Source organism: Talpa occidentalis, unplaced genomic scaffold (genome assembly GCF_014898055.3).
Source record: "Talpa occidentalis isolate TD23 unplaced genomic scaffold, MPIMG_talOcc4v2.1 talOcc4.12, whole genome shotgun sequence".
Lineage (NCBI taxonomy): Eukaryota > Metazoa > Chordata > Mammalia > Eulipotyphla > Talpidae > Talpa > Talpa occidentalis.
Genome location: NW_023601212.1, coordinates 54,350,869 through 54,367,869, shown reverse-complemented (window position 1 = coordinate 54,367,869; position 17,001 = coordinate 54,350,869). Strand labels below are relative to the sequence as shown.

General features: G+C 38.5%; 1 protein-coding gene across 1 annotated transcript in view; it reads left to right on the top strand.

The window, feature by feature from the left end:
- Positions 1-573: 573 nt before the first annotated feature.
- Positions 574-17,001, top strand: part of XPR1 (xenotropic and polytropic retrovirus receptor 1) — a 189,301-nt gene continuing 172,873 nt past the window's right edge. The window contains exon 1 of the mRNA XM_037506348.2: positions 574-819. Coding sequence (XP_037362245.1) covers positions 751-819 — 69 coding nt within the window. The 5' untranslated portion in view covers positions 574-750. The remainder of the gene's footprint in view (positions 820-17,001) is intronic.

Sequence of the window (17,001 nt, the reverse complement as noted above, 5' to 3'; positions counted from 1 at the left end):
TCAGTGTTGCTACTGGCCTTTCTGGTAACCCTGAAACTGGATAATTACATTGAAATTCAGAAGCAGCACGCATGTATCTGCACGGACATCTTTAATTAAATTCAACAAACATTTATTGAACACCATTCTTGTCAATACATTTGGTCCCTAACTGTTTACTCTGTTTTATTACTCAGTTTGGGTAATGCTGATCCATCCTTAAGGGTTTTATGAAGAATAAATAATGCTGATCCATCCTTAAGGGTTTTATGAAGACTAACTATTAAAATAGAAAAACATTTGCACAATTCTTTGCAAATATAAACGTCTTGTGTGGATTACTGTTGCTACAGTATTAATATTAATTGCAATATCAACACTGCTGCTTCCCAAACAGGCAGCAGAAAGCAGCCGGAAGGCCAACAGAAGCCAGACGGAGAAGGTCATGGGAGGTGCCTCTAGCTCGTCCGGCCCAGAAGGGGGTGGAGCCTAAGCATTAGCCCTAAACCCCGCCCCTCCCTCCGCCCCTTTCGTCGGCGCAGCGTAGGCGGTTACCATGGCGATGACGTCTGGAGGGCGGGGCGGGGCGGGGCCATGGAGAGGAGGAGGAAGATGGCGGGAGGGCGGCTCTGAGGAGACCTCGGCGGCGGCGGAGGAGGAGAGAAGCGCAGCGCCGCGCCGCGCCGGGGCCCATGTGGGGAGGAGTCGGAGTCGCTGTTGCCGCCGCCTGGAACTGCTGGACCCGAGAGGGAGTGAGAGGGAGACGGCAGGATGAAGTTCGCCGAGCACCTCTCCGCGCACATCACTCCCGAGTGGAGGAAGCAGTACATCCAGTATGAGGTACCGGCGGCGGCCGGGGGTGGGGACGCGGGGCGGCCGCCGTCTCGCCGGGGCGACCTCCCCCTCTGCCTTCCGCTCTCGCTGCCTCCCGCGCCCGGGCGGACTTTGACCCCGGGCCGCGGGAGCCGCTGCGGCATCCCCGCCGCGGCCGGCCTCCCCGGGCCCGCTGACCTTCCCCTCCCCCGCGGCCCCGCGGCCGCCGGGGTAACGGATATGCCGGCGGCGGCCCGGAGGGAGGACTCGGCCCCGCCGCGCCGGGGAGGGGAGCGGGAGGGCGAGCCGCAGGTGGGGAGCCGGGGTGCGGGACAGCCCCGGGTCGCGGCCGCTCGGCGCCGGCCCCCCCACTCCTGTCCGCCCCGCTCACCCCGACCTCCCGTCCCCACCCCGGGTAGCGCCCCCGCGGCAAGGTTAGGTCTTGTTTCTCCGTGCCCTCCTCTCACCGAGGGATTCTCCTCCTGCGAGACCAGCCCCTCCAGTGATTTCCTTCATTCCGCAGAGCCCTCGGCGCCCCCCACTTGCCCAGTGTTGACAAAGGCTTTGTAACGGGGCTGAAACTTGGTTTAACGCCTGTCACACATGCGGGGGGGACCGGGAGCAGAGCCTTTGCAAGCAACTGTTCTGTGTTGCTAACAAGACGGTGACTCGTCTTTTTACTGATTGCTTGAAGTGAGCAAAGTAATCGTGTCTTTGGTTTTGGCTCTTCTGTTGTTTTGGAATGGGGTGTCTGGGGGAGAGGAAGGAGGGCAGAGGTGAGGGTTTATTAAATAAAGATTTAGGGTTTTCTCCTAATGTTTTTGTTCGCTAGAGAGAAAAGTATTGTAAACACTGTGCTTTTAAAGCATACCTGTGTGTTGTGACGGCCGCCTTCCTCCCTAATTTCGGTGCTATCAGCTCCTGGAGGGTATTTCATAGTGATAAGCAGCCTTCCACGAATGCAGGGGAAAGTAAAGATAATACAGGCATCTATATATTAAGAAGGCAAGATTCCTAAAGGGATTAAGCATTGCTATAGGTTGTTCTCAGTAGCTGGCAATTCAGCTCCTGGATAGGGAAAGACTTATCTGTAACCTCCAGGAATTTACATGTATGTTATGTGCAGGAACAAAGAGTATAAAATCAATATGAACATAAACATAGTAGCTGTAGCTTATGAATTACGATTTTTTAGTTTTCTACTTTAAGTTCAGAGATAGGCTATTTAGGCATTAGCAGCAAGTTTTTAATTCAAATAGTCATTGTAGTAATTTAAGAAGACAGGGAAAGAGGTGTAGGTAGGTTAAGTAACCTTGTAGATTGTAAAATAAATTCATTTGTAACATACAGTATTTGGTTATTGCCGGACATGAAAGGCCTAGCATTATTAATGCTTTGTTGTCACTTAATTTTCTTAGAGTGTTCTGTGGCCACATTTTCATAAGGATGAAAAAAGGACTAGCTTTTCAACTGGTAGAATTTTTTATTTATTGTTTCTAATAACATTCAGTCAGTTTTAAAGCCTTGGCTAGAGTCCAGATGATAGTTTTTATTGAAAGGAGGGTATTGGTCTTTCATCTTTCTAGTAGGAATTTTCAGCACCACTGCCAGTTCTTCATAGAGGCAGAGGACACAGCATGCTGAAACAACATCCAGTACTTGTCAGATAGGGTGGAATGCTGAATTTGGCCAGAAGTAATAGTGGCTGGTTGTATGCTATCGTTCATGTTAAGTATTACAGTATTACAGCACTTTTAACTGTTTCATAGAATTGTATTAATTTGGAATATCTCTTGTTGGAAGGGGGAAGCAAAAGATTGCTTTGAAAATGCAATTACCTTGATTTGTAATTTCAGCTTTGTGTTAGAGTAGCTGCAGTAATCCTGGGACTCCTCATTCACATATCCCTTTGAATACTAGACCTAAATGGTTACTTTAGGTTGTTCACAAAGGCCAAAATTCCCAAGCCTGTGTGTGACTTACTCTCTTTCCTGGGCCAATTTAAATTATTTCTTGAAAACATTTTTTGATTGTGAAAAATCGAAATTTGAGTCTGTGGAGTTCCTACTATGTGACTCCTGTTGTGGATAAGCTTATTGTTTAGTAGGGAGAATTACATAAGGGGCACTTTTCTTTGTGAATTGAAACTGAGGAATTTTTTTTATAGGGTTGCTATCTTTGTGTTCTATATTGTTTTTCAACTAGTGCTAGTCCTTTAAAAATAGTTAAAGAAGCATAAATAAGAGCTTTACAGTCTAGGAATTTTGGTGACTTAAAAACTTTGGGGGGAGAAAAGGACATCATAAGTCATGTTAGCCTTTGCTAGAGAAAAGAACCTTTTCATAATATACTAACATGTAGTTTCTTATATATGAGGATAATGCTTTTGGAACCACGGTAGAACAGACACTTTAATTTTTTTTTCAAGCATTGATAGTGAAATTTTGGTCTACTACCTCTGATTTCTAGCGTTTGGTGCTTTCTAGTGCTGTGAGCTACTGTCAAATGTTTAGCTTCTTTGGTTCTTATGTTATTTTGCTATATTATTATTTTTTATTTTGCTATATTAAATTTTACTTGAAATAAACAGAATATTAGATAGAAACTGAAAATGTATTATTATGTATACTTGGCTTCACAGTAAGTGCTAGTTCTTGTATATTTTAGCCTTGAGATCCTGGGGACAATCTTTTTTGGTTTTCAGAGTTCTTCCCTTTTCCCCCAAATAAGAAAATAGATCCAGAATTTTTCAAGGTCCATTCTAGTCCAGTAGGTTTTTGATTTAATTTTTAATGGTTTCTGTTCCTTGGATTAAAATTATTAAAGATAATGGCCCATCAATATCCTGAAAATTAGTACATTTCTAATTTAAAAACAAATTTTGTTCATAGATGGAATAGTAAAATATAAAAGAAATATAGAGCAACATGGAGAAACCATAATCCATTTGTGAATAGTTTTACAGTGAATAAACACAAAAGAGCAGAGACTGTCCCTGAAATAGAGCATCAATAATCCTTTGAAGGAACACATTTTTGATTTAGAATCAGTGATCATATAATTTAGAGCCCTGTAATTGATTAATCAAAATTAACTTAGACTAGCTGTAACCAAATAGATTAGTATAACCATGTTAATATTTTACAGAATATTAGCAAAAGAAGCAAGTACATTTGGTGCCTTAGGCTGCTGATTTGTGTTTTCTTCCCTGGGGTTCTGTGCTGCTTTGGTTTCTTAGGAAGCAGGAATGGGTTTTTTTGTTTTGTTTTGTTTTGTTTTTTAGTGTATACTGTAGTTTTGTAAGATACAAAATAATGAAGTAACCAAACTTCAGGATTTTAGAGCTTAAAGAGAATTTAGATATGATCCATCTCTTTGTTTTTTCAGACAGGGAAACCAAGGTCCAGTGAGGTTAAGTCCCTTGTCATAGCTGGTCTCTTGAGAACATAGATGTGTAAGGATTGGGAGCCAGGTCACCCTACCTGTGTGACCCTAATGAAATCACTTTCTCTTTTTGGGCTTTACGTTCTTCATCTGTAAAGTGAGAGAACTGGACTTGATGGTTTCTAAACACAGCTTATATTTTCTATAGACTCATCCATCTCTAAATTTTATATATTTTTTATGGTTTAATTATGTTTGATATATGAAGTGGACAGCATTTAAAGGACTGTTATAAATAGTATCCTTTTAAATTAATAGTGTCCTTTTAAAACATTCTGATGAGATTTTAATTTGGAAAATGGAAAGCAGATCCAATGAAGCACTTTTATTAAACTTAAATAAATAAAAAGTGTGATAGTCATGGATTAATTTTTTTGTTGCAATCTGTGGGAAAAGGGAGATTCTGCATAAACTGGTTTGATCCTTATTTTCAAGTGTAAGGAAATATTGCCATAATATTGTGATTTTCATTTATAGGCTCTCCCAAGAGAACACTTGTGTTGCAGGCTTCAATTTCCCAAAGGTATTGTATTGATTAGTTAGGGTTAACTTGCCTTGCTGGAACTTGTTTGAAATTTCCAGTTTGGCTACCCGATGGGGCACAAACCACACTTTTTCTTTTAAGAATTTCTGCAAATGCAAGTACAGTATAGTGTTTAAGCATATTTTAAGTGATTGAGTCAGAGAGATGCCTGACATTCACAGATACTTCTTCCCCCCCCCCCCACAAGAGAAAAGCGTACAGATTTATTTAGAATGGGTTTTTTTGAGCATTTTTATTTTATTTTATGTATTTTTTACATCATTTTTCATTTTTGCGTGATGTATGCTTAAATGAGTGAATGAATGTTGTCTAAAATAGGAAGTTACTGTTCTTTATTATTTTTGTATAATAAAGTGTCAGGGTAAGTACCCTGGAAAGATTATATACTTGTCCATCTATCCCTGAAGCTTGCTTCCTTCCCTCCCTCCCTCCCTCCCTCCCTCCCTCCCTCCCTCCCTCCCTCCTCCCTCCTTCCCCCTCCCTTCCTTCCTTCCTTCCCTCCCCCCTTCTTCCCCCTCCCTCCCTCCCTCCCTTTTTTCCTTCTTTCTTTCTTTCTAGAACCCGGGTACAGGCCAGATGCGTGAGAGGGTGAGAGGATTCACCAGAGACAGAGCGGGGAATAGAACAGGCAGACTGATGAAATACACTGCTGAGGGGAGTAGCTGGCGTGACAGGAAAGGTCTGCCATGTCATGTGGACCCTCGCCAGCCGACCAGGATCCAACCTGCCCTGCAGAGGCTGCAGACAGCTTCCAGTGCTGTGCTCAACTGCCTGCATCACCAGGGGAGGCCCTGAAGGTTAATTTTGAATCAGCTTTTGGGTAAAGGCCCAATTCATGAAAACCTATGAATCTTATTTTACCCTGGTGACTGTGGACAATTATTTCTGGCTTCACATTTAATCCTCATTTGAAAAGCATTTGAAAGACTAAATTGGGCTGGGTAGGGGTTTCCAATATATTTAAGTTATAGTCCTCCAAAGGAGATTACCCACAAGGCCCATGGAATAGAGAAGGTAGTATTAGAATTGTTCATTATATTTATTTTTTATGCATAAGACAAGGAAGAAGTAAAATTTTACCTATAATGAATGGATTGATATGGTGACCCTGTTTACTATATATTCTGAGGAAGAGAGGATGTTCATAGTTTTCTCATCTGTTCAACTTCCAGCAAATAACAGTTAATCCAGTTTATAGATACATAGTTAGGTAACTTAAGGATATTTTCTAAATTTTGACTAATCTAACTCTTATAAAGAGAATGTGACTTTAAAAAGACTCCTCCGAGAAGCCTCAGCAATAATATCAATAAAACAATGGTAAAACAGATCTACTTTTAGTATTAACATTTTATTACTAAATTACAGATAAAGCAATGATACTTTAATAGACCTGACAAGAAGTTTGCTAAAATAATTGATTAACTCTTTGAAAAAAAATTTTCATTCACAATGACTTTGTCTTAAAAATATATTGTAAAGAATATTCTGGGGCCTCCCTGGTGATGCAAGGGGTTAAGCACCGCACTATGAAGCAATCCACAGCCTCTGTAGCACGAGTTCGATCCCCGGCTGGCCAGGGAGTAACCCGCATGGCGCAGCAGACCTTGCCTGACTTGCCCGCTGCACCCCTCAGCAGTGTACTTTGGTCAGTCTGCCTGTTCCGTTCCCCACTCTTGTCTCTGGTGAATCCTTTCACCCCCTGCATCTCTGGCCTGTAGCCCAGCTCTTGTATGCATAAATAAATAAATCTTTTAAAAAAAAAAAGAATATTCTGTATTTGTGAGCCCTGTTTTTCTGCTTTTAGCCATTAGAGTCAAACTTCAGAATCAGTCAGATCCTGCAGTTTGACCTAGACCTTTGAGATACTATATCACAAAATGTTAAAGTAAGATTTAAAAAAATAAAGTTTTTCTAAGGAATCCTCATACACTGTTGGTGCGAATGCAAATTGGCACAGCATTATGGAAAATAGTGGGTGATTCCTCAAAAAAATTACAAATAGGAATACCATACTATCCTTTTGGGTGTTTACCTAAAGAATGGATAACACTAATTTGAAGAGGTGTGCATCCCCATGTTCATTGTAGTAGTATTCACCAAATGGAGCCAAGAGTTAGAAACAACCTAAGTGTCCATTGACAGATGATGGATAAAGGTGGTACTTACATATATACTGGATACTACTCACCTATTAAAAAAAAAGACGGACTCATGCCATTTGCAACAACATTGATGTGCCTAGAAGGTATTATGCTAAATGAAATAAAGTTAGATGGAGAAAGACAAACACTATGATTTCACTCATATATGGAAGATAAACAAAATTAATGAGCAAACAAAGCAAAACAAAAACAGATTCTTAGACTATATGAACAAATTAGTGGTTACCACAAGAAAGGGTGGAGAAGAATGGCTAAATTGGGTAAATGAGGTCAATTACGTGAGGAAAGAAAGAAACTTTTGGTGGTGAATGTAATATAGTATATATAGATGTTGACTTATGCTATTTATCTGAAACCTACATACTTCAATACATTTTTTTTAAAGATTATTTATTTTATACAAGAATTGGGGTACAGGTCAGAAGCGCAGGAGGGTGAGAGAATTCGTCAGAGCAGGGAGCAGAACAGGCAGACAGAGCGAAGACATTGCTGAGGGGAGCAGTAGGCAAGGCAGGAGAGGTCTGCTGCACCATGTGGGGTTCTCCCTGGCCTGGCCGGCGGGGAATTGAACTGGCGCTGCAGAGGCTGCGGACAGCTTCGCAGCTCGGCACTCAACTGCTGCGCCACCAGGGAGGCCCAATAAAAATTTTTTTAAATGAAGTTTTTCAGTTATATTTTTTCTAAAGTATTGTTGATAATTTTTTAGGAAAAAAATATTTTTTCACTATTCATAAATAAAAGGTAAAAATTATTTTAGCCTTGTCTCACCTTTTAAAAACTTAACATTTAGTTCAGCATCACTTGTAATCAGGGAAATGCAAATCAAAACTACCACGAGATACCATCTTACACCACTGAGAATGGCACATATTAAAAAAACTAACAACAACATATGGTGGTGAGGATGTGGAGAAAAAGAAACTCTCCTGCACTGCTGGTGAGAGTGCAAACTGGTCCAATCACTCTGGAGAGCTGTGTGAAGATTCCTCAACTTGTTAAAGATAGAGCTTCCATATGATTCAGCAATTCCACTCCTAGGTATTTACCCAGAGAACACAGAATCATTAATTCAAAAGGGCACCTGCACCCCTATGTTTATAGCAGCACTAGTTACAATAGCTAAGCTATGGAAACAACCCAAATGCCCAAAATAGATGACTGGATCAAGAAGATGAGGTACATATACACAATGGAATATTATTCAACAATCAAAAAAGATAAACTTATGAAATTTGCAGCAACAGGTATGGAGCCGGAAGGGATCATGCTCAGCGAAATAAGCCAAAAAGAAAAAGAAAAATACCAGATGGTCTCACTCATAGCAGGAATTTCGAAAACCTAAATAAGGACCAGGAAAAAGACTAATTATAATCAAGTAAAAATCAAAATCAACAAGCAGCTATAAACCAGAGACACACTACGGGGGTTGGGGGGGTAGGAGGGATTACAGTCAAAATAAGGGGGGTGGGAATTCTGTGGGGACTATAACCAAGATGAAAATGCATACATTGTGCAAAAATGAAAAATGATGTAAAAAATATATAAAATAAAAAAGAAAGTAAGCGAAATACAGATATATCTTTAAAAAAAAACAGCATTTAAAAATTGTTTTATAAGGTTCACAGTGGTAGATGGTTATAATTTGTAAACAAATGTCTATATGTATACATGCAAATAAGCTTTTTTTTCCAAAAAAGTAGGGCTGAAGTAAAAGTTTAGGAGACTTTGTTCAAGTTGTACAGCTTAACCAAAGCTGATTTGTGGGTTGCTTGGCATTGAACCAGCCTTTGGGATTGAGAGGGTGTCAGAATTCACTAGCATTGTTGTCCAGTTGTATTTGCTTTTCCAGGTCTTTCCCTTACCTAGTAAATCTTAAAAAAAACCAAATGGGCACATTTCATGAGCAAAGGCCCTAAAAATTTATTCATTTTTTTCAGTAGGAGTTCTGTATGTAAGGGTTCTATTTTCTGTAGGTGGACAAATTTGATATTAAATCCTAACTCTTTCATTATTCTAAAAACAGAAATCACAAAAAAAGTATCTACATTTGAAACTCATATTGTCTTATACATCAATTATACCTCCAGAAAAAGAGACAATCACTTTTTTAATAATGTCCATAAAGGAATGAAAAAATATAATTTTATTGTGGTTATGGACTGCTTAGCTTAATAAGGCTTTCTTTTTGGGAACAAGGTGTTGTAAATGCTTAGGGGAAAAGTGTTACCAAGGTTTCAATTTAGGCATATTTTGGGGTATATAGTTAAGTTCTCAATAATATTTGTGGAATCATTCATTTGACAAACAAATAACTCATTCAACGAGTATATATTAAGTCCCTAACCATGTAATAGGGACTGTTCTAGATTCATGGGATACAGCAGAAACCAAATGGAAAAATATTTTCTATAATATAATGGAGATTATATTCTACTAAACAGTACATAAGCAACAAAGCAAAAAATACCCCATAGTATGTCGTGTATGTGTGTTTGGTTTTATTTTTTAGTCCATATAGTGTTTTCAAAATTAAAAATGCTGTAGAAAGAAAGATTGAGGATTTAAAACATGGTCATGATTATTGGTCATTTGTGTTAAAGTTATGAAAGGCTTTCTCATTAACTTTCCAAACAATTTTTGTTACAGACTTTTAAATCTAATTTCTTTATAAGAGGAAATATTGTTACTTTTTTTCCCCTATCACCAAGTAGTGACTGATCAGAATATCCTTAAAAAGTTATTTATTTGCTAGAAGTTAGAAGAAAGTATAATTAACGTTCTGTAGACATAACTTAAAATTTTCATATTCTCTGTAATAAAAGGAGCAATATGTTTATTAAGAAAATGCAGTCCTCTCTTTCTTATTGAGGGTGACTTACAGTGTTAGACTTTAGAGCACGAATAAAGAGATGATACCTTAGACCCAGTTCTGTCACTGACTAGTCATAAAAAATTTGTGAACAAGTGTTTTTTTTTAAGATTGAAGATCAAAAATAAAATCATACAGAAAATACAAAAATACATTAGGTTATAATATAATCATACATTACATTATTGTGTGACTTAGCTATATTGTTAAAATTGAAATTCACAGAATAATCCATGTGCTTTGTGAGCTTTTTCTATACCTTGGAACAATGGATCTTAAACTTTTTTTTTTTTTTTTTAAAGATTTATTTATACAAGCACTGGGTACAGTCAGAAGCGCGGGAGGGTGAGAGAATTCACCAGAGCCAGAGCGGGGAGCAGAGCAGGCAGAAGGACGGAAGTACACTGCTGAGGGGAGCAGCGGTTGGCAGGAGAGGTCTGCGGGCCTTGTGGGACCCTCCTCCGGTGGAAGGGGAGCAGCCGGGGATCAAACCGGCATTGCAGAGGCTGCGGGTAGCTTCACAACCCAGCGCTCAACTGCTGCGCCACCGGAGAGGCCTGATCTTAAACTTTTTAATGTCAGGACTACTTGAAACTGTATTATTAGAAATACAGTTTGCTGTATTAGAAATACAGTTTGCTGTATGCTGTATGCTGTATTAGAAATTAAATCCAAGAAATGTTGAAAACACAAAGAATATACACGTATAATACACCTTCTACTGACCATCGCAGAAATGACATCATACTTCATGCATGTAGCCATTTGAAGGCCCTCACTGTGTACTCTTGAAGGAATGAGATTGAAAAAAAGCAAATGAAATTCTAGTATTGATATGAAAATTGTTTTGACCTCTTGGGTTTCCTGAAAGGGTTAAGAGTTGCTGCCTTAGAAGCATAGGACTTTTAGGAGGTTTGGAGATAGCCTGAGGAAAAAAATCCCTCTAATCTTAAAAAGAGAATAAATGACTCCCATGTGTGAAGATTCTCCGGTATCTGCCCCATAGCAGAGAAAATAGAGAGAAGAAAGTTGACTTCCCTGGGATCTGTAATTCCTTTCTCCCTTCCTCCCCCACCTTCCAGAGTCTCTCTCTGTTTCTCTCTCTTTCATTTGTCAGTTATTTACATGTCTATATAATTTTGGGGTTGGGTTTTTACTCCTCCATATGTGCACATGCTTCATTAACCCTCTAGCGAACACCCCATGCCAATACCCTATCTCCTTCCTTCTCCTGTACCCTCCTCCCTCCACCCTGTTCCCTCTGGTGATCAGAATATTTTCCCTAAGTCTAAGAATTATTTTTGATGTGCTTTGCCTTCACAGTATGTTTTTTTTTGTTTTTTATATTCCATAGATAACTGATACCATCTGCTATCTTTCACTTTCTTACTTATTTCACTGATTATACTCACCTAGAGGTCCTTCCATTTGTCCCAAAAAGCACTGTTTCATCTTCTTAAATAGTTGAGTAGTGTGTCATTGAATATATGTCCTACAATTTCTTTTGCCAGTCATTTGTTATTGGTCACTTAGGTTGGATTGTGTAAGTACTTTATGTATTTTGGAAATTAACACCTTGTCATAAATATGATATATAAATATTTTCTCCCATTTTGTAGGTCGCCTTTTTGCTTTTGTGATGGTTCTTTTGAGGTACAAAAGCTTTTAGTTTGATATTGTCCTACCTGTTTATTTTTGCTTTTGTTTCCCTACTGTTGGGGTTATATCCCCAAATACCTCTTTGTGGTAGACATTCTGTAGTGTAGCCCTATGTTTTCTTTTACTTATTTTATAGTTTCAGTTTTTATATTGAAATCTTTAATCCATTTTGAATTAACTTTTATATATGAAGTTAAGTATGGATCTAGTGTTTCCCAACAGTATTTGTTAAAGAGGCTTTCCTGTCTCCATTGCATGGTCATGACTCTTTGTCAAAGATTAACTGTCCATCTTTGTGTAGGTTTATCTTTGGGCTTTCTGTTCCATTGGTTTGTGTTTCTGTTTTTGTCCGATACCATACTGTTTTGATTACTGTTGCTGTGTAACATAGTTTGAAGCCAGAAAGTGTAATACATGCTGTTTTCGTCTTTTCTCTCAGGATTGCTTTGGCTCTTTGGGGCCTTTTGTGGTTCCATCCATACAAATTGAATTGCAATAGTGGAAGTATGGTCAGCTTGTCATTAAGAATAAAGAAATTAACAGTTTTTGAGCAGTTAGAAACTAGGTGTTGGCTGCTTTATTTATTTAACTGCACAACAGATTTGCAAAATAGTTGGTTTATTGTTTCCATTTTACTGGTGAAGAAACACAGACATCAGATATGATTCAGTTTTTTCACAGCTGCACACCTGGTAAGTAATAGAGCCAGAGTTTGTAGTCAAAGATGTCATAGTTTGGAGTTCTTGCTTTTATGCAGTAATTGTATAACAACAGTGGTGGCAGCAGTGACAGTAATAGTTATTTTTGAGTGCTTACTGTATCAGGCACTGTGGTAAGTACTTAAGAAACATTTTCTCTTTATAGCAAGCTTTTTAAACAGTTTGTTAGCTTATTTGTAGATTTGGGAAACTGAGTTTTAGATCCATTAAGTTACTATTATATTAACACTGCTAATTGAGGACAACAGAGATGAGATATAAGAACTCCTACTCTTAATTCCTACATCGTGAATTTCCTTTATGAAAAATAAATAAATCCATCCATTTATATATACACACATGTACATACATACATACCTGGTTTGATCTGTTCTGTAGCACCTGCTGAAGAATGGCTGGCCTAGTCTCAGGCCTCAGTGTGCATGATTTGGAGGTAGTGGAGTATGGTCTAGTGTTCACCTCTATTAATTTATATTTTCCTCAAAATTATCAGTTAACTATTATTAGAAAGGTAGCTGCTAATTAAAGGACCTTCTGGAGATGAACCATAGGAAAAAGATAATGAGATTTAATGATAAGGATAAAAAAGAAGAAAAAGAAAATTAGAGTTAGCTATTGCTATATCATAGAATATGGTATGTTAGACTTGTAAGGAATTTAAATGATTATTTAAATTCCCAGTTCCCTTTTTTACTTAAATGGGAAATGAGATCCAGAGAGGTTAAATGATGCAAGGGCACATGGGTTGCTTAGTGTGTGAGTCAATACAATACCCTGATTAATTTTATTGCTTGTTTTATATCAATGTTAGCATGTTAATAGTGTACATAGAGAACAAACTCAGAAGCCAGACTGCTGAGTTTCATATTCCTGCTCTACAATTTATTGAATCATCTCAGGGCAAGTCACTTAATCTCTCTGTGCTTCAGTTTCCTCATCTGTAAAATGTAAATAATAGTAGTTTGGGGACTTTTGTAGTATTGGGTACATTAAAATATGAAAAATGCTTAAGACAATACCTGACACATAGTAAGAGTTATATATGTTTGCTATTAAAGTTATTTCTCCTACAGAACTCAATGGCATTTATTGTTAGGTTAACCTTATCTTTGTTAGGGAAAACAAGCCTTGAAACTAGTCCCTCTGAGCTTGCTCATTTTAGACTTTCTTGGAAAATAACTGTTGATTTTAATTATCTGTGATACTTATGTTGATAAAATTGTCCTTAACATTTTTATATATAGTAAGAAAATCAGATGGAAATTTAGATGGGTTTGAAATAATTCTCCCACGTCACTTGTAACTTATAAGTTGTATTGGTTTCTGGTTTCAGTTGTAGGTTCTCTGTATTTTTTTTTAAAGATTTATTTATTTATGCATACAAGAGCTGGGGTACAGGCCAGAGATGGGGCAGGGGGTGGTGGTGAGAGGATTCACCAGAGACAGAATGGGGAACAGAACAGGCAGACTGACTGAAATACACCACTGAGGGTAGCAGTGGGTGAGTCAGGAGAGGTCTGCTGTGCCATGTGGGCTCCTCCCTGGCAGGCCAGGGATCAAACTCGTGCTGCAGAGACTGTGGACTGCTTCAGGGTGCGGTGCTCAACCCCTTGCGCCACCAGGGATGCCCTCTCTGTATTTTTTTTTTTTAACTGAGGTGAAATTCACATGTTACTCAGTAAGTATGTTGAGGTATTCAGTGTGTGAGTTATTTTCAGTTTTCTAAAGTAATCTTAATTTTTATGTTTAAAAGACACTGAGCCTTAAATTGGGTAGGAAAACCAGAATTCAAACACAGATGAGTCTGACTTTAGAGTCTGGAGTCTTAACATGGTGTTACACTGTCAGGATCATGCAAGGCAGTGGACGTATAAATATAAGTAAATCCCTGCCCTGGAGGAACTCGTAACTTGGGTCATCACCCATTCAAGTATACAGTGATTATGTCACAGATGAATGGCCAGTTGAATTTGCCCTGGAGATTAAAAGTATTTCTCTCGGGCCTCCCCGGTGGCGCAGTGGTTGAGCGCTGGGTTGCGAAGCTGCCGGCGACCTCTGCGGCGCCGGTTCGATCCCCGGCTGCTCCCCGGCCACCTGAGGAGGGTCCCACATGGCGCGCAGACCTCTCCTGCCACCCGCTGCTCCCCTCAGCAGTGTGCTTCGGTCTTTCTGCCTGCTCTGCTCCCCGCTCTGGCTCTGGTGAATTCTCTCACCCTCCCACGTTTCTGACTGTACCCAGTGCATGTATAAACAAAACAAACAAACAAATAAATAAAACATGCCTCTATTAAAAAAAAAAATAAAAGTATTTCTCTCGAAAAGATTCACAGATGTGGTATTTGAACTGTATGCTAGAGATAGAGTAGGATTTTATCTTGTGGTGAAGAGGGGGAAAGGTGCTGGGAGCTATCTTGGCGAAGAGTAATACTAAACAAAGGTATATAGATAGCTGGAAATGTCCAGGCACATTCAATGAAATCTGGTTTAGTGGATATTTTGGAGAGCTGATAGAGTGAGCTTGGAAAGGTGGGCTGGAGGAATCGAAGGGTTAAGGGCTTCAAATACCATGGGAAATTTAAACACATTTTTGGGTGTGAACCATTGAAGATTTTAAGGAAGAAATTGAAGGTAGGAATCAGTGCAAAGTTAGATGTGTAGTTTAGATCTTGGTGGATGTGTTGGAAAGAACAAGACCAAAGATAGGAAAAACAAATGGTATAGCCAAAAATAATGAAGACTTGAATCAATACCTTATTTATCAAATTTTGATATATATTTTTCCCACATCTTAACATCTGAAATTATAATTTATCTTATTATTGAATGTTGTCATGGATTAATTAGCAAATGAAGTAATGGTGTATATTACTATTATTGGCATCTGAGGTTTGATGAAATATGATAGTAATAATATACATAATATTTACTGAATGCCTGCTGTATTAGGTAGGATTGTCGATATTTGTCAGCATCTAGCATCTGGCAGTGTCTAGCATATTTAGCAACTCACATATTTGTTGGATAAATTATCTCATGTGCTCTTTACAACAGTCCTGTTGATATGGGCATTTAACCCACTTTATAAGAAAGTAGAGCCTTGTATTTAAGTAGCGGTCCAAGGTCACACCGCTAATTTGTGATTGATTTAGGATTTGAGTGTAGGTCTAACTTTAAGTTGCATTTGTCACTATGAAGCTCTTTTATACTGTGTTCCACTGAGCTAGGAAGAAGATTGAAGAGGAATAATTACAGAGTTGAGAGAAAATTTGGTAGATAAAATTGTCAGAACTTTTGTTAGGCTGCAAGGACTGATAAATGCTGATGAAGTTTGAACAGAAGGTACACTTGAGGCCATTGTATCAAATGGTAACACCATATGACTGCCAAGAGACCTCATATTCACCGTGACCAGGTTCTGATCAGTAATTGACTTTTCACTGACCTTGGATTGATGGGATTTGGACAAGAGCATAATTAAGTGACTGAATGTTAAGACACTCACAAACGGAGTGATATAGAAAAATGTAGGTGCCAAATTATTCATTTACAGTAAGTGTACTGAATGTTCACATTCTAGGTTAAAATAGACTTTCGCTATCACTAAATTATGAGGGGAGAAATTATAACCAGAAGGTCTGGGCAAATGTGTAATTAAAAAGGGGGAGTTAATGATTCAGTTATTTGATGGTATCAGGTTAAGGTCCTAGTGTTTGGATGTGTCAAATCCTTGGTTGGGGTACCTTTTTTGTTGGCTGGTGCGTGGATGCACAGCTGTTGATTTTGTTTGAAACTTGTTTTCCTTTGCTTTTAACACTGACCTTTTTTGGTTTACTTTTTTTTTTTTTAAAGGTATGTTAATGCCTATACAGGTTTAGGGCTGTTTCTTAACTTTGCCTATATCTTCTGATCTATTGTGTGCTGATTTTATTTATTTATTTAATTGTTTAAATTGAAGTAATGTTGGCTTAAATTATTGTTGGTATTCTGGAAGTATACAATTCCCCCCTCCCTCAGGTATAGCCACCATGGCATACCCGCAACTAAACCACCCTTATGCTTGCTTCACCATAGTCCATTGTACTCCCTTTCCTTTTTGTTCTCACCCTTCCTCCAATCTCTCCCACTCTGGTTTCTTCATTTCTGTAGTTAGCTTTGAAGGTTAGTTTTTATTTGACTCTTAATTTAGTTTCTCTGTATTCCATATATAAGTGACAGCATCTGGTATTTATCTTTCTCCTGCTGACTTATTTCACTCAGCATTATCCCTTCCAGCTCCATTCATGTTGCCTCAAATACCATGAGATTATCTTTTTTTTGACCACTGAGTAGTATTCCATTGTGTATATATACCACTCAGTCTTTTTAATTGGATTCTAAGGAGAGCAGCTGTCTTGGTTTAGGAAGTCTAGAATGCAGTACTGTCCAGTAGAACTTTCTGTGATAATGGAAGTGTCCTATATGGGTATTGTCCAATATATAGCCACATCAGCATATGACTGTTGAGCAGTTGAAATGTGGATAATGAGACTGAGGAACTCATTTAAAATTTCAATTTTAGTCATAAAAACTTTAATTTTAATAGTGATATGTGGCTAGTTTAATGTAGCGATTTTGCACAGCTTAAAAACTTTAGCTGCTTATAGTCATAACAAAAAGGAAAATTAACTCAATTGTTTCCTTTCACTGTTTTATGTATGTATACCTATATATGTATTTGTGTGTGTGTATATATCTCTACTGTCTCTCATTCCGGGACCTCCTTGAATATGTGACAGCAGAGGCCAAGGTGTTGTAGTGCCAATGCCTGTT